General features: G+C 42.2%; 1 protein-coding gene across 1 annotated transcript in view; it reads left to right on the forward strand.

Moving 5' to 3' along the window:
• mRpL18 (mitochondrial ribosomal protein L18) overlaps positions 1-19,393 on the forward strand; it is a 38,255-nt gene extending 18,862 nt beyond the window's left edge. The window contains exons 2-4 of the mRNA XM_080277166.1: positions 2,110-2,284; positions 14,735-14,966; positions 18,788-19,393. Of these exons, the coding sequence (XP_080133292.1) occupies positions 2,110-2,284; positions 14,735-14,966; positions 18,788-18,961 (581 nt within the window). The 3' untranslated portion in view covers positions 18,962-19,393. The remainder of the gene's footprint in view (positions 1-2,109; positions 2,285-14,734; positions 14,967-18,787) is intronic.
• Positions 19,394-21,901: the final 2,508 nt, after the last annotated feature.

Consider the following 21,901-nt stretch of genomic DNA (forward strand, 5'->3'; position numbering starts at 1 on the left):
ATCATAGGGGCATTTGTCTTCTTAGTATAATAGGAAAAGTGTATAGTAGGATACTTATTGACAGAGTTAGAGAAAGAACAGAGGAATTAGTTGGAGAAGAACAGGGAGGCTTTAGGATGGGAAGAGGTTGTGTAGATCAGATATTCATTCTTAGATCTTTAGTGGAAAAGTTTCTAGAGAAGGGAAAGAAGTTGTATGCAGCTTTCATGGATTTGGAGAAAGCATATGACAGGGTGGATAGACAAGGATTGTTGAAAGTATTATGAATATATGGAGTAGATGGGAAGTTGTTGAATTCTGTGAAGAGTATGTATGATGGTGCTAAGGCTGCAGTGTGTGTGGATGGTGAAATAAGTGAATTTTTCTCTTTGAAGGTTGGGTTGAAACAGGGATGTGTCATGTCTCCATGGTTGTTCAATCTGTACATGGATGGGGTAATAAAAGAGGTATCAGGAAGGGTAGTGGATGTTGGAGTGGCCCTGGTGAGAGAGGATAGTGTTTGGAAACTCCCTGTACTGTTGTTTGCAGATGATACTGTGCTGTTGAGTGAAGACGAAGGAGAGCAGCAAGGCTTGGTGGATGAGTTTGGGAGAGTGTGTAAGAAACGGATTCTAAAGGTGAATGTAGGGAAGAGTAAAGTGATGGTCTTTGAGAGAGGTGAAGTCAGTGAATGTACAGCGAGGTTGGATGGTGAGGAATTGGAAAATGTGAGTACGTTTAAGTACTTGGATAGTGTGATGAGTAAGGATAGAGGTTTGGAGGGTGAAGTGCTTGAAAGGGTACAGCAGGGAAGCAAGGTTGCTGGTTCTTTGAAATCAGTGATAAGAAGCAGGGAAGTGAGCATGGAAGTGAAAAAGTTACTACATGACAGTATTGTGATACCAACTCTAACGTATGTAAGTGAAGCTTGGATTTTGTTGGAAGGACACAAGTCAAGAGTGAGAGCAGTGGAAATGAGTTATTTAAGAGGAGCCTGTGGAGTCACATGGAGAGACAGGCTGACGAATGAGGATATAAAAGAGCGTTGTGGTGTGGATGTGGATGTGATAGGAAGTGTTAGGAGAAACACACTGAGGTGGTTTGGCCATGTGGAGAGAATGGAGGGTGAGAGACTGACAAAGAGAGTGTATGTAAGTGAGGTGGAGGGGGGAAGAGGGAGGGGGAGGCCAAGGATGAGATGGAGGGATGGGATGGAGAGGTATATGAGAGAGGGGTGTGTGAGTTAGGAGCAGGGCAGTGAAATGGCAGGGGACAAGGCGACATGGAGGCGATTTGTTTGTGGCCACCCCAAACGGGATTGAGGCGTCTGGCAATAGATAGATAGATAGATAGATTATTAAGGGATATTCTTGAGGAAAGACTGATCCTGGCTGAAAGGTGGGGGAATTGAGTTTGATGTGTTGAAACTTTTAGCCCAGTCAGAAGTAATAAGTCAGAAACCATGCACGCCATACTCTCATTCGGTGAGTGTTGAAGTAACTGCGTTGATGGATGATGTGAAAAGCAGGTGGGAAAGTGAAGGGTGGCATCATGAGTGTATGAGTGGATAGGGGTAGATGTTCAGTCAAATGATAATGAATAGGAGGAAGAGAGTTGGTGAAAGGACAGATCCTTGAGAAACATCACTATTCATAGCTGTACAAAAAAACAGTACAATATCAGGCTACATTAGCAGCTAGCTATTGAATGACCAGCAAAGATACAACAGATGATGGCACACATTGAAGGTCAATGTGTAGATATGAGGGTATTAAGAAAATTAAAGGATGCCTTTACACATGAGCATGTTGACAGGTTCGCATAGGCTAGGGGTTGTGATCATTCATTTCTACTTGATCAAGTTTTCTGCTAGAATGAATTGGAAGTTATTATAATTTTAGTTTGGTGCTTTTGTTACAGAAGTGAGCTGTAACATCAGCAAATTTAATATGATAAGAAGAAGAAAAGAAAAGAGGTCTCCATTATGGGTGTAATGCTTATCCTTATAACAGTCATTAGTTGCAAGCAGCCAACAGTATTTCCTACACTTTATTCATCAGTGTGAAAAGAAATACAGTACTTGATTACATTCCAATGCCAAAGGATCATTAACATTAAAGGCTTTTTCAGGGTTGCATACAAGAGCTTTAGTTTCACAGCAAGCCCAGTGTAGTAGTTACAGTGAAAACGATGACGTTGTTACAACCCTAGTCAACCGCAATCCTCGCAACATGGAGATGCTGCGGTTGGCACGCAAACCTCAGGGCTGGCACCTGGAGGCGTCATCACCACGCTACTGGTACAAGTAAGACCAGTCCACTTCTCTGTCATTAGTTATTGCCTCGTATTTAGCTGAAATGTAATTTCAAGTACAGTAATCCTTCCACCATCCAATGTAATAGAGCCAAAGGCATGTCTGGAAAGTGGTCCCATCTGGATAGTGGGCCCCAGTCTCCTGGACCTGTACTTAAGGACCGTAACCCAGCCTAACTTTGAAAGCTACCTAAATAACTCCCTACCGGACATGCATAGCTCCTATTTAAACCTATTTAAGACCCTATTCACACCAATAATGGACATAAAGCATGATATAAATGAAAAGGAACCAAAGAAGGAGGAATTAGAAGTGACTGTACAGTCATGGACAAAGAAACCTGGGCACTCAGGGGCTGAGCTGATAGTTTCTTTTTCCTTTTCGATTTTTCCACTAAATCTTCGTCCATATGAACTGTACCCCCCCATCCCCTTCCTTCCCTCTCCGTCCTACCCATATGCACCCGGGAAGGCTGGTCATTCCCAGGGGACAAGTGGATACCCCTCACCTCTCTCTCTCTCTCTCTCTCTCAATCCCTGCTATGTATATATATATATATATATATATATATATATATGTTTATCTGTGTGTGTGTGTGCAATTATTATCATGACTATTTCATGACTACTGGCATGCTCTGAATTGGAAAGTAAAGATGAGGAGAAATATAGTGGATCTTTGGCGAAAATGGTGGCAGAAGGGTGTAGGCAAGTATGAGGGGGGACGTTAATTGGCCCGCAGGGAAATAACGACAGTTCCACATGCTGACATCTAGAGAGGATTTCCTGCAGTTGGTCCCTCTAAATATGTTCAGGTGTTTTAATTTGTAATTCTTATATCACATACTTTGCACTGACATTGTTATTCACTCCTACAGAATATTGAGAGAGAGATGGGGGGACAAGTGGTCACTCCTCACTTCTCTCTCTCTCTCTCTCTCTCTCGTATGCAGATCCAAAATCAGGAGGAGTTGCCTCGCATGGGCCAACCAGCCTACTGCAGTTGTTTTCATTAAATATATTCTTAAGTTTTACTTTATAATACTTATATCACAGTAATAAAGGCATACTTTGCACTGACATTACTATTCACTGCTACAGAATCTTGAAAAGAGAGAGAGAGGGAGAGCAGCTGCATATACAAGGAATGAAGATGATCTTCTCGTGTGTGTGTGTGTGGGTGTGGGTGTGGGTGTTTGAGCAGAGTATCCGTAGGGAAGAGGGATGGATGGGTTGTGATCAGAAAAATGTAGGGAGTTGCTTGTGTCAAGGATACACACACACACACACACACACACACACACACGGTTCAAGGTCAGCGGATTAGCGAACTGGCATGTATGGGGGCAGGGAAGGGGGGATGGGGAGTACAGCCTGGCAGGTGCTATGAAGAGAGGGTAAACGGGATGGGGAAAAGGAGTCATGAACGAAGAGTGACTGACAAGCTGGGGGAAAAGAGAAAATATGACATTTGCCTTGCCTCACCTGTCCAGGTTTCTCTGCCCATGACTGTACCTCAGCCAGGGTACTTACAGCATGTCTGTGACCGCTTTCTCTAAGGCTTTGGCAGTGGTGAAATGCTCTTTAAACACGTACACTAATCCAGTGTTGTGCTGCACTTGTGGTAATTCTTTGCACTGTGAGTTATAATTGTTTAACACCACATTCTGTTAATTGCGCCACACCGATTTCAACCGCCAGTTTGCACTCCACAGTTAATCCTTTGCACTCTAAATTCTAATTTCTTAACACTGCACAACTTTGTAAATTCCCGTGTGGTCTAGTGGTGAGGTATTGCAGTTTATTCACTGTTTATTCACAAAAATGAGCATGTGTGGCATCCATTGCGATAATAAGCTACTCGTGATCGCCGTAAGGCGGTAACTGGTGGTGAGGGGGAAGCAGAGTTGCCAGATCGCAACTCGGCCACATTACCAAACTTCTGAATTTTCATTACCAAATTCATAAAGCAAGCATTTATTCTTCACTAATTATATATACAAGTGGAAATACATGTAATCACTCTCCTTATAATTAACAGCATGTTGATTATTTTCATGCTATGTAGGGTAGCAGATTAATCAGAGAGAGCAAACAATCCACCATCTCCATCCTGTGTATCCTTATACATGCAAAAAATCCGTTTGGTAATGCATTATTCTGATTCATTACCAAACAAATTTTTCATTACCAAATTGGCCCACATTTGGTAATGAAAAATACCAAATGGCAACCCTGACAGGGGAGGGAGTAGGAAGGAAGGGATGAAGGGGCTGTGGTGTAAACAGCTATTCGGCGCCGCGCAGCTATTTCAAATTACGGGTGGGAAAAAATTAAGATTTTGGGGGGATTTTTTTCATTTCTTGGCCATTTTCGGGTTTCAAAGGTCCAGGCCCACAATGTCTGGTAAGTGGGGTGTCCGGAAGGTGGGCATCTGGATAATACAGGGATTACTTATTAGTCATATAACACCACTCCCCTTATACAGGCTCATTATAGAGGTATTCCTGCATCTAAGATTAGCTGTAGGGTTCACAGATGTGACCACTTTCCATTTGCCTTGAATTCCATAATTTTCCTTCTTTTCCACACCATGTCCCTCAATCTTCTTGTGGCTGTGTTTAAGGCAGCTTGATGTTTGGGCAGTTTTATAACAGTTTATTTGTTATTATGCAAGCACAATAAGTAGAGAATAAAAGATTTAAGAATTGCATCTATCAGAATCCATGAATATTATTCATTTACCCGCATCATGTCAGTGTGCCTTTATTATTAGTACAGTACTATACTTAAGTCGGAGTCGTACTTGTAAAATTTCTGGCATCGGAATCGGAAAGTATTATCACACACTCCACAACCCTGTACAGAGAAGTGTGTGTGTGTGCGTGTGCGCGTGTGTGTGTGTGCGCGTGTGTGTGTGTGCGCGTGTGTGTGTGTGTGTGTGTGTGTGTGTGTGTCTGTGTGCATGCATGTGTGCGTGTTCTATCAGAATCCATGGATATTATTCATTTACCTGCATCATGTCCATGTACCTTTATTATTAGTACAGTACTATACTATACTTAAGTCGGAGTCGTACTTGTAAAATTTCTGGCGTCAGAATCGGGAAGTATTATCACACACTCCACAACCCTGTACAGATAAGTGTGTGTGTGTGTGTGTGTGTGCGCGCGTGCGTGCGTGCGTGTTAAGTGTCCTGCTCACCTTTTTTTTTTTTTTTTTTTTTTTTTTTTTTTTTTTCCCTCTAACCTAGGAAACAGAATTTTGCACAGAGGCAGACTTCTACCCTGATTAATTTTAGACAGACTGGGACTAGTGAAGGTCCCTATCTACACCTGGACCAGACTTGTCGCTCCCACTCCCCTGTAATATAAGTTATGTATTACAGTATTAAATTGGGTGGTGTAGGTGGGTGGGTGGTGCAGGTAGGAAGATGGTGTAAATTAATGGGTGGGTGTAGGTTGGAGGGTAGTGTCGGCAGGAAGGCATTGTAGATAGGTGAGTGTTGTAGATGGGAGGGTGTTGTAAGTGTATAGTATAGGTGAGAAGGTAGCATTTGTAGGAGAGTGATGTAGGTGGGTGGGTGGATGATGGAGGTAGGAGGGTGGTGTAGATGGGAGAGTGGCAGAATTCATGTCAGTTAAAGTAAATAAAATTATTACATTTTAAAAGCTTGGGTAGTAATGGTAGTAATGGTTTTGTAGTGATGATAGTGGTAAAGATAACACTGGCCGTGCCTTATGGTAGGTGGGGGCGCTCACCATCCACTCACTCGATGTTGTGCTGCTGTCGGGTGTCTGCCCTTTCCTCTCCTCCATCCTTCTTTCCTTCCATCCTCTTCTGTCTTCCTTTGCTTCATTCTTTCCTCTTCCTTCTGCCTGTGGGTGACTCTATGTCACGGGGTTTTTATAATATCTCAGTAATTTTGAAATAAATGGTTTAAATATTATTTAATTTGATAATAATATTCAATAATATTGAAGAGCAGAGACAATGATTGTCTTGCTACATCAAGCAACGATTACTTTACGCTGATTTGCTAAGATTCTCTAAGAACGAGAATTTATAAACTTTCTCAACAGTACTCAGCAGAGACTAATTACTCACAATTGCTGAATTACTGTACTGTTAGCCTCTGGAGAAAGTTACATCACCCCTGACAATAAATAACTAATACTAATAATAATAACATCAGGTTCTTGCTGATGCATTAACTCCTGGCACAACGGATTTTAAGTTAATACAAGACTGGTCTAAGTACCAGTTATGAATAGTAAAACGTTTATGCAAGCTAGGAGCTATATGGAAAATAAGCTTAATTATGGAGAAATGAAACAAGATTTACTCTACATTAAGCTCAAGAAATAGAACTGTTAAATTTATTAATTACAAAAATAAATTTAACATTACATTTCAAATCAAATTAAATGAGACGCACTCGCTCACTCACACAGAAGCTAAATACTTACGCCTAGGAAAAACACCTTAACTAAGCTCTTAAAACTACAAAATACACAAAAGAAATACCAGTCGATGAATACTGTGTATCACCACTAAGGTGGGAGAGCTGGGATTAACTGTACTAATGGAGCTTGGGGTGCTAGCTGACCTCTCCACTTCTGAGCACAGACCCTTTCTCCGTCACAGCAAACACAAAACTGAATTCAAATACATTGTATGGGCAGGACGCAAGGCGTGGCTAACGGTTGAGGGAAGCAGAGGCAAACGATAAAGAAATAATTGTATCGCTCAGTAGCGCACTTAGTGACGTGCATTAAATCGGTCACTTTTTGAAAACGGTTAACTGAGCGATACACAGTGAGTTTTCCACTAATAGTTCGTGGCTTCTCACAAAAAGGAAATGTCGCGAATTGATTCGTGACATTACGCCCCATGAAAATTAAATCTTTCTTCCTTCAGAAGAAAGATTTCCATATACATATATATAAATCCTAACTCAGTCACACAAGATTCACACTGTGGTGTGTGTGCTATCCTGCTACAGGAGAAAATCGCAGTCGCCAGTGAGCGAAAAAACCTCGTATTTACGTTAATAGAAGCAAGCTTGAGGGAAAAAACTCCGTGACGACGGTGAAAATCCTGTACTCAGGTCAAACTGAGCGAAAATTCGCTACATTTACACTGACAACTAATTGTTGTGTAGCGTGGTGTATGTAATACACGGTGTAGGTGTGACAGTTGTAGTGTAACTGTACCTACGTGTAAAATGACACAGTAAATAATATGGCGACGACGAAGGCAGAGGAGAAGAGGCGGCAGCGTGCGGCAGACGATCAGCTGGTCCGCACAGCAAAACTGCTACACCCATTGCTGAACCTGCAAAACCAATTAAGGTGGAGCATCAAAAGTGTCAATGAGACAAAATTCTTATTATGTTACAATTACTCTCTCTGGCTAGCAGTCAGTACATGCTATGAAAAGTACACTCGAGGTCGCCATTAATTTTAGCACACGATTATGGTAGGCAAGTTGAGAATCCCTGTGCAAACTCGGGTCTTCCATAGCCTCGAACTGCACACGGGTCCTCAACCTGTGCCTTAACCTACAATACTTATATTAATATCGGAGAGCTGAGAATCCTTGTGCAAACTTGGGTCTTCCATAGCCTCAAGTCGCCTCTGCGGAGTTCTCTCTCGAACTTCCCCCTTAACCTACAGTACTTCTATTAGTACCGGGAAGCTGAGAATCCTTATGCAAACTTGGGTCTTCCATAGCCTCAAGTCGCCACTGCGGAGTTCTCTCTCTCGAACTTCCCCCTTAACCTACAGTACTTCTATTAGTACCGGGAAGCTGAGAATCCTTTTGCAAACTTGGGTCTTCCATAGCCTCAAGTCGCCACTGCGGAGTTCTCTCTCGAACTTCCCCCTTAACCTACAGTACTTCTATTAGTACTGGGAAGCTGAGAATCCTTATGCAAACTTGGGTCTTCCATAGCCTCAAGTCGCCACTGCGGAGTTCTCTCTCGAACTTCCCCCTTAACCTACAGTACTTCTATTAGTACTGGGAAGCTGAGAATCCTTATGCAAACTTGGGTCTTCCATAGCCTCAAGTCGCCACTGCGGAGTTCTCTCTCGAACTTCCCCCTTAACCTACAGTACTTCTATTAGTACTGGGAAGCTGAGAATCCTTGTGCAAACTTGGGTCTTCCATAGCCTCAAGTCGCCACTGCGGAGTTCTCTCTCGAACTTCCCCCTTAACCTACAGTACTTCTATTAGTACCGGGAAGCTGAGAATCCTTATGCAAACTTGGGTCTTCCATAGCCTCAAGTCGCCTCTCAACTTCCCCCTTAACTTACGGTACATATATTAGTACCGGGAAGCTGAGAATCCTTATGCAAACTTGGGTCTTCCATAGCCTCAAGTCGCCTCTCAATTTCCCCCTTAACTTAAGGTACATAATATGCATGTACAGGCCCTGGACATACTGTGTCCTGTGGGGCCAATGGGCGAGACATCAGGTCTGCACCCACTTCACCACTACCCTGTCTCTCAACTGACTCAGAGATTACAGGTGTGGTTATGAACGGCACAGGAAGGACATGTCCCTGATCAGTGGTGATACTTTGGCACACACTGCAGGAACGGACAAAACTATCTATGTCCCGTCCCATCCCTGGCCAGAAAAAGTCAGCTCGGATACGGCCCTGGGTCTTCCTTTTGCCCAGGTGACCTCCTGAGGCTGGACAATGACCCCATTGTAACACTGCTGGGCGGTACTTGGCGGGAACGACAAACTGCAGTCGAACCTCGCCTCGGGTGTTCGTGACTCACGGTAGAGCCGTCCTTGTTTGCGAAGGAACTTGGCTCGACCTCCCCGTGAATACTTAATCACTCGACCCTTTTGTTTATTCCGCACGGCAGCAAGTGTCGGGTCAGAATATTGTTCTTGTACAACAAGTTGACTACACATCAGATCTTGCGGCGATTCAATGATCACTGGGGTGACACAATCTGGAGCCTCAGTCATGGCTCGTGTTACCGCAGCAGCTGAAGTCTGAGTAGCGCCATCGGAGCAACTATCCTTGACTCCATTAATATTGCCTACTATTAAGTCAAATAGAGGCTCTGGCATGACAACTGCAAGTGTCATACCAGTATAAAATGGAGATGCCACCTGGATACATGCCTCAGGGAACAATCTCACTGATCCATCAATAAGCTTTGCATGGATCTGTCGACCTGTATACTGTTCAGGCCGAACCAAACTCTGCTTAACAGAGCAACCTGAGGAACCATTGTCTCTCAGGACCTTCACAGGAATGCCTCCCACAAACCCTGGCTGAACAAGGAAGGTACTGTCACCTGTGGGAGGGCCTGTGGAGGAAGCAGCTAGCCACTCATGAGGCTGCTGAATTGATGTGGCAAACATTGTGCCTTGAGGGTTATATTGGGAAGATGGAACATTGGCCATCTGTGGAGGGGGGTTCACTGTCACTGTGGGACTAGTGAACTGTGGGGAAGTACCCACACTGGTAGGGACGTGACCACCAGGCTGCTGCTGAGGAATGAAGGCTGCATTCGCTTCCTGCCTCTTTTGAGCTGGTGGTGAAAAAGTTTGTCCCGACGGTCGGTTGCGTGGCTGATACTGCTGCTGGTTGGGGTGCTTGTTGTACCTCTTCCACTCAGGTTTCTGAGTGTTTTGCCCCTGGTCCTTCCACTGCGGTTTGCTAGGACCTTGACCATTACTCTGAGAACGGCCTTGGTGCTGGGATTCAGTCTGAGACGGCTTCCCAGACTTGGCAGTATCTTTTCTGCTCCAGGTGTTTTGCTTACGAGCTTGATACCCGTATGCAGTAAAGAATGCGTCAGCCTTTTCTGCCATTTGGCTGGCATCTTTCACCTGGCAGATCTTAAGCTGTGCTATGAGCTCAGCAGGCCACGACCTCTCTAGCTGTGTACGCAGCATAAGGTCAATTATCCCCTCACGCGTGGAAGGAGTTTCATCTTTCTCCATCCACTCATTTAAGTAAGCTGTGAGGCGATCAAGGAACTGAACAGCTGTCTCCTTGTCTTGGAGACGAGCTCGCATGAACTGAACTTTGGCGTCGTCTACTGTGAGACCATACGCCTTAATGAGTGCAGCTTTCATCATCTCATATGTGAGATTGTCTCCACGAATTCTGTGGAGAATATCGAGGGCAGGGCCCTCAAATAGGCCTAAGAAACTGAAGCCGCTTAGCTGCCTCATCCAGTTGATATAAGTCTGCCATGTCCTCAAAAGCAGGCTATGTACGGCTCGATTCGCTCGCTTCTCCTTGTATGAAGGAAGCTTGATGCGTGGGGTCGCCAGGACATGTGCAGGGGAACGCTCGTGGAGCTTTGACCAACTGCACCAGACGTGTCTGAAGCCAAGGAATCTCGCTTGAGCTTCATCATTTCAAGTTCATGTTTTTCTCGTGCCTCACGTTCGGCACGTTCATGTTCTCGTTCTCGCTCGCGTTGTTCACGCTCGTATTCGCGCTGTTCTCGCTCTTTTTCTAACTCGAGCTCGCGTTGTTTTTGCTCGTATTCGCGCTCTTTCTCACGCTGCTCTTGTTCATAAGCACGCTCTCTTTCACGTTCCTCACGCTGTTCTCGCTCGTATTCGCTGTTCTCGCTCGCATTCGCATGCTCTCGCTCGTACTCGCTGAATCCTCGCTCTTCACGAGCATCTTTCTCACGTTCTTGCTCGTAATTGAACCGTGAGAGAACGTAACTCTGTATTTTCTCTGGGTCTGTGAGACCAATATCTTTGGCTTCCTGTACATAAGCACTGGCTGCCATGATGCTAGCTCAATTTACTAAGAAACCGAAACTGAGTACTGACTGCTTAGCGACGAATACTAATAAACACCAGTAAAGAATACAGACACAAGCTAGTGGTGACCAGTCTTATCCAGTTAACTGGCAAAGAATAAATCAAAAATGTAAATGACTGGGAAGACTCAATAATAAACACAATGGGTACGGCGACTTCCCAGGAGCGAATAAAATCGTCTGGCGTTACCAAGAATAAACTAGAGTTAAGTACTCTATGGATTGATAAAGCAAAATTCACTTGCTAAATTAAGGGTAAACACCAGCAAGCTTGTGCCTATAAACTTTAATGATAAATACCTAAATATGAATGAGTGAGCACTATCTCGTGAATAGCTTTAGAGCTAGGAGTTAATATCCTGGAATGAGGTCGCCAATTGTCACGGGGTTTTTATAATATCTCAGTAATTTTGAAATAAATGGTTTAAATATTATTTAATTTGATAATAATATTCAATAATATTGAAGAGCAGAGACAATGATTGTCTTGCTACATCAAGCAACGATTACTTTACGCTGATTTGCTAAGATTCTCTAAGAACGAGAATTTATAAACTTTCTCAACAGTACTCAGCAGAGACTAATTACTCACAATTGCTGAATTACTGTACTGTTAGCCTCTGGAGAAAGTTACATCACCCCTGACAATAAATAACTAATACTAATAATAATAACATCAGGTTCTTGCTGATGCATTAACTCCTGGCACAACGGATTTTAAGTTAATACAAGACTGGTCTAAGTACCAGTTATGAATAGTAAAACGTTTATGCAAGCTAGGAGCTATATGGAAAATAAGCTTAATTATGGAGAAATGAAACAAGATTTACTCTACATTAAGCTCAAGAAATAGAACTGTTAAATTTATTAATTACAAAAATAAATTTAACATTACATTTCAAATCAAATTAAATGAGACGCACTCGCTCACTCACACAGAAGCTAAATACTTACGCCTAGGAAAAACACCTTAACTAAGCTCTTAAAACTACAAAATACACAAAAGAAATACCAGTCGATGAATACTGTGTATCACCACTAAGGTGGGAGAGCTGGGATTAACTGTACTAATGGAGCTTGGGGTGCTAGCTGACCTCTCCACTTCTGAGCACAGACCCTTTCTCCGTCACAGCAAACACAAAACTGAATTCAAATACATTGTATGGGCAGGACGCAAGGCGTGGCTAACGGTTGAGGGAAGCAGAGGCAAACGATAAAGAAACAATTGTATCGCTCAGTAACGCACTTAGTGACGTGCATTAAATCGGTCACTTTTTGAAAACGGTTAACTGAGCGATACACAGTGAGTTTTCCACTAATAGTTCGTGGCTTCTCACAAAAAGGAAATGTCGCGAATTGATTCGTGACACTCTACAACCATCCCTTGGATATAAACCTTCATTGGCTTAGTCCAATTGGAGTGCAATAATTACCCACTAAACCACCAGGTGCCAAAATTTTGTTATATGGTTACCACCCAGTGTACTAAATGGTTTCCTGGTATGGAAACCATTTAGTACACTGGGTGGTAACCATATAACCAAATTTTGGCACCCGGTGGTTTAGTGGGTAATTATTGCACTCCAATTGGATTGAGCTGATGAAGGTTTATATCCAAGGGATGGTTGGAGTTGATTGCTCATGTAATGCCACTCAGGGATGAGTGAGGCTGGTCACTCTCATCTTTAATTGTCAGGACCATCTGCCTAACCCCGGGCTTCTACGGTCCTCATGGGGCAATCTAGGATTGGATGATGGATGGATGGATGGATTGTAGTGGGGTAATCCCTGGGGGTTTCAGGCTGTACCAGCATGAATGTATCACCCCATCCTCCTTTTTTTAATGTAAGCAGTGCTGGGTACCCTTGCTGTATATAATGTATATGGTTGCAATACAAATATTGATTCATGAAGAAAGTTAAATCGGGGAAAGCCCCAGGAATTGATGGAGTGTGTGGTGAAATGCTGAAGCATGGGGGAGAGATAGTAGTAGAATGGATGTGGAAGATGTGCAGATTGGCCTGGGAGGAAGGTAGAGTCCCGGAGGATTGGAAGTCAGGTATAATTATTCCCGTGTACAAAGGAAAAGGGGAAAAAGAAGTGTGTGGTAATCATAGGGGCATTTGTCTTTTTAGTATAATAGGAAAAGTGTATGGTAGGATACTTATTGACAGAGTTAGAGAAAGAACAAAGAAATTAGTTGGAGAAGAACAGGGAAGCTTTAGGAAGGGAAGAGGTTGTGTAGATCAGATATTCATTCTTAGATCTTTAGTGGAAAAGTTTCTAGAGAAGAGAAAGAAGTTGTATGCGGCTTTCATGGATTTGGAGAAAGCATATGACAGAGTGGATAGACAAGGATTGTGGAAAGTGTTAAGAATATATGGAGTAGATGGGAAGTTGCTGAATGCTGTGAAGAGTATGTACAATGGTGCGAAGGCTGCAGTGCGTGTGGATGGTGAACTAAGTGAATTTTTCTCTTTGAAGGTTGAGTTGAAGCAGGGATGTGTCATGGCTCCATGGTTGTTCAATCTGTACATGGATGGGGTAATAAAAGAGGTACAAGGTAGGGTAGTGGATGTTGGAGTGGCCCTGGTGAGAGAGGTTAGTGTTTGGAAACACCCTGTACTGTTGTTTGCAGATGATACTGTGTTGTTGAGTGAAGACGAAGGGGAGCTGCAGGGCTTGGTGGATGAGTTTGGGAGAGTGTGTAAGAAACGGAATCTAAAGGTGAATGTAGGGAAGAGTAAAGTGATGGTCTTTGAGAGAGGTGAAGTCAGTGAATGTACAGCGAGGTCGGATGGTGAGGAATTGGAAAATGTGAGTACTTTTAAGTACTTGGGTAGTGTGATGAGTAAGGATGGAGGTTTGGAGGGTGAAGTGCTTGAAAGGGTACAGCAGGGAAGAAAGGTTGCTGGTTCTTTGAAAGGAGTGATAAGAAACAGAGAAGTGAGCATGGAAGTGAAAAAGTTACTACATGACAGTATTGTGATACCAACTCTAACATATGGAAGTGAAGCTTGGAGGTTGTTGGAAGGACACAAGTCAAGAGTGAGAGCAGTGGAAATGAGTTGTTTAAGAGGAGCCTGTGGAGTCACATGGAGAGGCAGGCTGACGAATGAGGATATAAAGGAGCGTTGTGGTGTGGATGTGGATGTGATAGGAAGTGTTATGAGGAATACACTGAGGTGGTTTGGCCATGTGGAGAGGATGGAGGGTGAGAGACTGACGAAGAGAGTGTATGTGAGTAAGGTGGAGGTGGGAAGAGGGAGGGGGAGGCCGAGGATGAGATGGAGGGATGGGATGGAGAGGTATATGAGAGAGGGGGATGTTAGTTGGGAGCAGGGCAGTGAAATGGTGGGGGACAGGGCGACTTGGAGGCGATTTGTTTGTGGCCCTCCCAAACGGGATTGAGGCGTTTGGCAATAGATAGATAGATAAATTCATGTAAATGGTATGAGAGTGGAAATATTTCACTGTTGAGAGGCTCATTAGAGGCCAGTTCAGTAAGTATCCTTTTTATATCATTGTAGTGGAACCTTGCTGTAGTTGTACAGTTTTTGAGTTTAAATATTGTTCAGATCGCAGTGGACTTATGTAAGCATTGTTTGTGTCTGTTGGTCATCAGACTGATGTTAGATCAGAGCAAGCGACACATCACAGGCCGTGTGGAGCACCATACGGGCACCACAGTTGTGTCAGCATCCACACGTGAATCAGCACTCAAGCAACACCTATATTCCACATCAGATGTCTCCGCTGCTCTCAATATTGGACGTGTCCTGGCACACCGCTGTTTGCAGTCCGGCATAACAGAAGTATACTCAGAACTTGACCATCACGAGGAAACCTCAGAGAAGGTATGCTTGATAAGATCAGTCTATTTATGCTGCATTCTAGTTTGTTGTTAATTTCATTTTACCTTAGTGTAATATCTATTCTCTTTATCTTTTTAATAGTTTTAATTATATCTATATACTGTAATGCATTATCTGTAATGCATTATATGCTGCTACCCTGCCCCATAATCCAACCTGTGTGGTCATTGAGTAGAAGAGCTACTAATCCCCCATCCACTTGACTAAGTACAGTGTAATTTCCAACATCTGAAATGATCAGGATCAAGAGGTTTATAGATATTTTTTTTTTGCTGTCGGGCCCTGCTGCGGATGTCACTGATTGCATTGCGCAGTTGACCCTTGTGCGGTGTGGTGCGGTGAGGATCTGTCCGTTCTCCCCTTTGGGGCTAAGATGTGAATGAATGTGTTTAAATGGATGAGTAAATGGAGAGTGTGTCGTCCTGTCTCGGCTACCTCCCTTTCCTTGGGGGAAGCAGCCTAGGTATATAGATAGATAGATTTTTTTTTTTTGGGGGGGAGGGGAAGGGGGCTGGAATTCTGTATCAGTTATATGTATAGCCAGCAACCTTCTTGGCATTTCCTTTAAATCATCACTGTATCCATGTTATGATTTATTATCAACAGTCATGGTTTGAATAGTTCAGGGGTGAAAATTTTGCAATAATTTTTTTTTCCATGGGAACAATCACAGAACAGATATGATGAAATCAGCCTCGTGGTTTAGGCAATCAGCGTAAGCTAATTTTGATGACTGGATTACTGTGGTACAGTATAGTTGCAACCATGGAAAGTAAACCAAGAACACTTGTATTTTTGGAAGTAATAGCCAACCATTGAATTATGTGGAGTTTTTCCCAACTGTGTGAGGAGCAACTGACCTCTGGTTGTTGATTAAGTGGTTAGAAAAGAAATCTGCCATGTGAATGAATATTTATGTAAACTGACCTCTGACTGGTGATTAAGTGGTTAGAGAAGAAGCCTGCCGTGTGAAAGAATATATATTTTGTTCCAGGCTGATGCAGGGAACAGTTTGATGATATAAATCTGTGAAACAGACATTCCTCGTTTTCCACAGGTCCCACTAATAGTCATAAAAACTCCCATGCTAATATCCTTACAGTACTCTTGAATGATTGCTAGTGGAGAAGGTAGAAAGGTGAGCAGATGGAGAGAACCACCCTTTGAGGAATTGTTAACCCATGGATTGCGAGCCACAGCTCAGGCGGGGTAGCGTCGCGTTGCGAACCACAGCTCAAGCTGTGCTGGCCATGCATCGCCGTAAACAACTCGACCCCTATGCAAACTTACGCAAGGCACTATGCAAAGACAGAGAGAGAGATTTTTTTCTTTTCACCAGTTGATGCCCTGGATGTTTATTTTCAGGTTTATAATAAAAAATAAAGTTTTAATTTTTTTTTCATTTTTTCACTACTCCCGTATGTAAACTTACGCATGGCCCTACGCAAAGATGGAGAGAGAGAGAGATATATCTTTTCACCAGATGATGCCCTGGATGTTTATCTTCAAGTTTATAATAAAAAAAAAAAAAAAAAAACTTCATTTTTTGCACACCACAGGGTGGGATAGAAAAAGGTAATTGCACAGTCCATGGGTTAAACATAGGGCATGAAAGTATGCAAGTATAAGTGACTGGGAAATGGCTGGGAGGAGGAGGGAGGTGAGAAGGGAGGAAAGTAGTGGAAGCAATGAAGAAAGTCAAAATGAGGAAAGCTCCAGGAATTGATGGAGTGTGTGGTGAAATGCTGAAGCATGGGGGAGAGATAGTAGTAGAATGGGTATGGAATATGTGCGATTGGCCTGGGAGAAACGTATAGTCCCGGAGGATTGAAAGTCAGGTATAATTATTCTCCTGTATGAAGGGAAAGGAGAAAAAGAGGTGTGTGGTAATCATAGGGGGATTTGTCTTCTTAGTGTAATAGGAAAAGTATATGGTAGGATACTTATTGACAGAGTTAGGGATATATTCATCATCATCATCCAATCCTACGTTGCCCCATGAGGAGCGTAGAAGCCCGGGGCTAGGCAGGTGGTCCTGACATTTGTGATGAGAGTGACCAGCCTCACTCATCCCTGAGTGGCATTACACGAGCAATAAACCCCAACCACCCTTTGGATATAAACCTTCACCAGTTCAATCTGACTGGAGCACAGTAATTACCCACTAAACCACCAGGCTCCAAAATTTGGTTATATGGTTACCACCCAGCATAGTAAATGGTTTCCTGGTGTACAGGAAACCATTTGGCTTGTCACTCAGTGTAGAGTCACCCACAGGCAGAAGGGAGAGGAAAGAATGAAGGAATGTAAGACAGAAGAGGGAGTGTAAAGTCACCCGTAGGCAGAACTTTACACTTCCTCTTCTGTCTTTCATATTTGAAGATAAATTTTCATCGTAGACATGTATAAGAGCAGACAATAAATTGCTACTAAAAGGTACAGTCACTACTCATTATACGTTGATCCAGTATCCGATAGTTCGCTACAACAATGACAGAAAAGTTCCACCCCAAATCCGATTTACGATGAATTTCCCGCTATAACAATATTGCCCTCGGAAAATTTTGTACGAAGCGCCATGCACACGCAAGGCGACCATCGCTTGTCTCAGGTAAGATGATGGCCCCAGTGTGCAGAGCATTGTTTTGGTTCAGTTGCAGTCCTACCACCCTTTCAAAGCCCTGGTTTTTCCACTCGTTCATGTGTGTCCCCCAGCTATTATCACCTCTCAGCCAAGCATCGTGCTACAGTAGGCCTATACATCATGTAGCACCAGGCCAACTGTACGCAAGTGTGATTGTTGTGTTGTTGCAACAATTTACTGTACGTGAGTAACACTGCCTGTATTGGTGTGATGTGTTTGTTTTGGTCTTGGAGATGATTGGACCGACACAGGAAGTGATTAAGGTGGGTTGTCATTTTTGTTTCAGTCTTGGGTAGGTGACTTTGGGAAGTTGAGTTGACGTAACCCCCTTTTTATAATGTACATATTTCAGTCTCCCGATTAATGATAAACTCATACATTAAGGTATGATCTGACATAACCCCATCGTATAATGAGTAGTGACTGTACTGCATTGTATTTATTGTTCACAGTACTTTAGACTATTTTTTATATGATTTTATCATAGTTATTATGATTTCACACTCCAGAATATTCCGTTTTCCATAAAGCCTTCGTAGATAGAGTAAGAATGTTTTTATAGTACTGCAATGCACTGAATTCTTAAAAACGAATTACAGGAAAGCTGATCGCTTGTATAATTTGTGGCTATAGAAGTGTTGTCAGAGCTGCCCACAAAGAGAGGGTCTTGGCTGGAAGTATCAGTAGTATATGAAGCAGTTTTACAGAATAATTGGAGGAATAACAGTTGCAACTAACATAGTAATATGGTAACTCACAGCAACACCAAATTTTACCTTAATCTTACTATCAGTACATAGCCATGAATTTTGAGCTCACCATAAGGTTTACAGAAATGTTTACCCATTTACTGTATTTTTCCTTGCCAGTGAAGGGAGTTCGCCATTTCATTCCAACAATGTATTTTTGTCATTTATTCTTGCTGTCGCCAGATGATTTTACTCAACTTAGAAGGGTCCCTTGGTAGTGAAGGAGTTGATGTGGGGTATATCTAAGTACAATACCAATCCACTGCCTCTCTCCTAAGGTGTATAAGATCATCTTAAGACAGTGAAAATGAAATAAAAGTGCATAGTTGGATTGACAGTTAAGGAGATAAGGTAATAGACTGACATGAAATTTCCAACCCTGACCCTACTTGTTCTGCACTGAACTGCAGGTCCGTATGTTCTTGACGGCAATAAGGGATGGTGGTGTTGTGATGGAGGAACCAAATTTCATCCATGAACTCGATGTCAGCATGTTTGCACGTGTGAGACCAGTCCTGCCTTGGCGTGTCACTGAGGAAGAAGCACTTCACACATCTGCTGCAGACACATCTATGCCAAATTAACTCTTCAGCCTGAGGACATATGTTGGCACAGAAATAACATAGGGACTCCACCGCATTGCATAACTTATGTCCCTTAGCTTCTTCCCTGTCCTCCCAAAAGAGGATGGTAGACTGTGGGACTAGGGCAACTTACCCTGCAGACCATCAGGTTCACAATCAGATGAGCCTGAAGCTCCAACTTATTGCAACCCAGGAACATGATTCCATATTCAGTCTTGCTTATCTCCAGACAAATTTATTCTATTTGAGGCAGGGTTTTGGACTAGGGAAGTTTGGTATAGCCTTAATTAGTCCCTTCAGTCCCACAGATCCTTCCATACTTGAAAGAATCTGGAAGTAACAAAATTAACCCAAACTTTACAGTGTTCATACATAAGCTAGTGCTATGATCTTTTGTTATTGCATGTGTGCTGGATATTTGTAAATAAAGTAGTGTGATTTATTACAGTTTATGAATTTTGCTACCTTTCACTCTTTTGTTACAGGTACTTTTACAAATGATAAGACCAAAGTCTAAACAGTTACATAATATTAAGGCCCCTATAACGAGAACTCTTCTTACTGAAACTTTTTAAATGGTTCTTGGATTCATACTTAAATCTCGGACATCTGGAAGAAGGGCATCGGTACCCCAGCAGTTAGTCAGATAAACAGCTTTATGGTCTATCATTATATAAACCAGTGTTACTGTTCTGCAGACTGTCAGAATCGTTAAAAAAAATCTCATGATTCCCAACATTCCACTGTTCAAATCTCAACATACTGTAGTTTTAATCTAAGCTGTCAACCACCACACACCCTTTAAGCTTATGCAACTAATTTTGATAGCTTCAACATGAATATACATTTATTTAGAACCACATTAGCAGCAACAGATATGATGAAAGCTTTTGACACAGTACAGTAACTCCTCATTTAACACAGATGTTCCTAATTATTCCATGCCAAGTGAAATTTGCATCAAGATAAAGCTCTGACCATGATAGATTAACTTCTCAAGTATTAAAAATCATATTCAAGGCTGCAAGTTGGTTTTAATTCACCTGCTGTGATGAGGTTACCTCTGTTTGCAAGTGTAGTATTCAGTTTGAGATTCCATTTGTAATTTAATACAATAAACATAAGTTAGAGGTAATACCAATGAATTATTTTAACTCAGAGCCTCACTCCACATCCTCATGACTTACTAATGAACAAATGGCATGTGATATGAAAGCATTTGTAAGATGATTTAACATTTACTGCAAAAATGTCTTGACTTAATATACAAGTATGTTAATTGGGGAATTATTATGTTTTACTGAGACATCAGCTAAGTCTTAAGCACAAACACAGATGATTATCCACTGGTCAACAGCCAAAATGGTTCTGACTTATTCTTACTTGTTTCTAACTAATTTGTTAACCCCACTTTCTAAACGGACCCTAAAATTTGGCTATCACGTAACATTGTCATACTACATCATAAGTGAGGGAAAATTCCATGAAACATGCATATTCACCAAATAAGTATCAATGAGTCTATATATTGTTACAAAAATAATATACTTAGTCTTTAATTTATATCATATACTAAGCACAAACTGATATATATACAAAACATTATTACATGATCTTTGCACATTAGCAGTGCCTCTGCATTTTGCGTTTGTAGGAGCAATTACCCTCATGCTGTAAAGTCCAACAATAGTCACTCATTATGTTTGGATTGAATCGGCCTTGAAATCAGCTCTCCATAATGACAATTTGGTGGTGAAACCATTTGCCACATTCATCACTGACATTGCCAAGAATAAAAAGAAAGAAGTCCAAATAAGAATGGAAGAAATTTATCTTGAGTGACATTCAAGCACCGAGTGCATAGTAACTCTTCAACATCTTGTCAACGAGCTCCTCATAATTCAGTGCTCGAAAATTTCCTAGGTAATTCTTGGTAAGAACCATGAAGCTCTCCCAAGCAGCCCCTTCCAGTTCAGATAAGCTCTTTACAAAATCCTGATCGATGAGTATAAGATGAATTTGAGGGACTTGAAAAAATCTGCCTTTACTTTGGCCTCAGATACAGTGCCTTGGAACTTCATTAGCAAGCAGTGGAAGCCAGCACCATCTTGATCCATGGCCTTCACAAAGTTCATCATCAAAGTTTCAAATGAAGTGGAGGCAAGAATACCATCTCAGGGTCAACAAGATGTTTGTTAAGACAGTTGAACTTTCCAGTCATATCTTTCGGTCACACTGGACATTCCTTTTGTGTGTAATGCTTAGCATCTGCTATGCTGTCCCATGAACAGACAAAACACATGTGTCTTGTGTAACCTTGCTAAAATCCTAGAAGCAAGCAGATCACTTTCAGGTCCCCACAGATGCTCCATTGATGTGTTTTGTAACCAGTAGCCATCAACTGAGTACTCATAGTTTCACTACTTTCATTCATGCCATGGGCATGCACAACTGGAGCAGAAAGAAGCTCATTTCCATTATGGAGAAGGACTGCCTTAAGTGCATTCTTCCTAGAATCCATGTACAACCACCATTTTCCTTTTTGATAAAGACATAACTTACAAAGATGTTGCATTCATGATACATCATCACAGTAACAAATCATGTCATCTGTCTTGAAGTACATTGAGAGCTTTTCATGTCTATGATGGAAGGTGGTGGTACAAACTCCACTTTGTAGCATGTTCCATTGCTTGAGTCGAGATCCAATGTAATCATTTTTCTCCTTGGGGGAGTTAAGGTCTCATAAGGTCATGCAGCTCTACATGACTGATGGGGTATGGCTCTTTGCTCTCTAAATCTTCTTGAAAGTTGGCATCCATGCAACACTCCTTCTCACTAGATTCTGATTCACTTGTGGTACTTAATGGAGGATCTGGAATTGGAAGGTCAGGACCATGGGGTGCTTGCCTTAAAGTTGGTATGTAAGGATACCTGATC

Source organism: Coenobita brevimanus, chromosome 69, assembly GCF_032717465.1.
Source record: "Coenobita brevimanus isolate Jiangsu-jjx chromosome 69, ASM3271746v2, whole genome shotgun sequence".
Classification (NCBI taxonomy): Eukaryota; Metazoa; Arthropoda; class Malacostraca; order Decapoda; family Coenobitidae; genus Coenobita; species Coenobita brevimanus.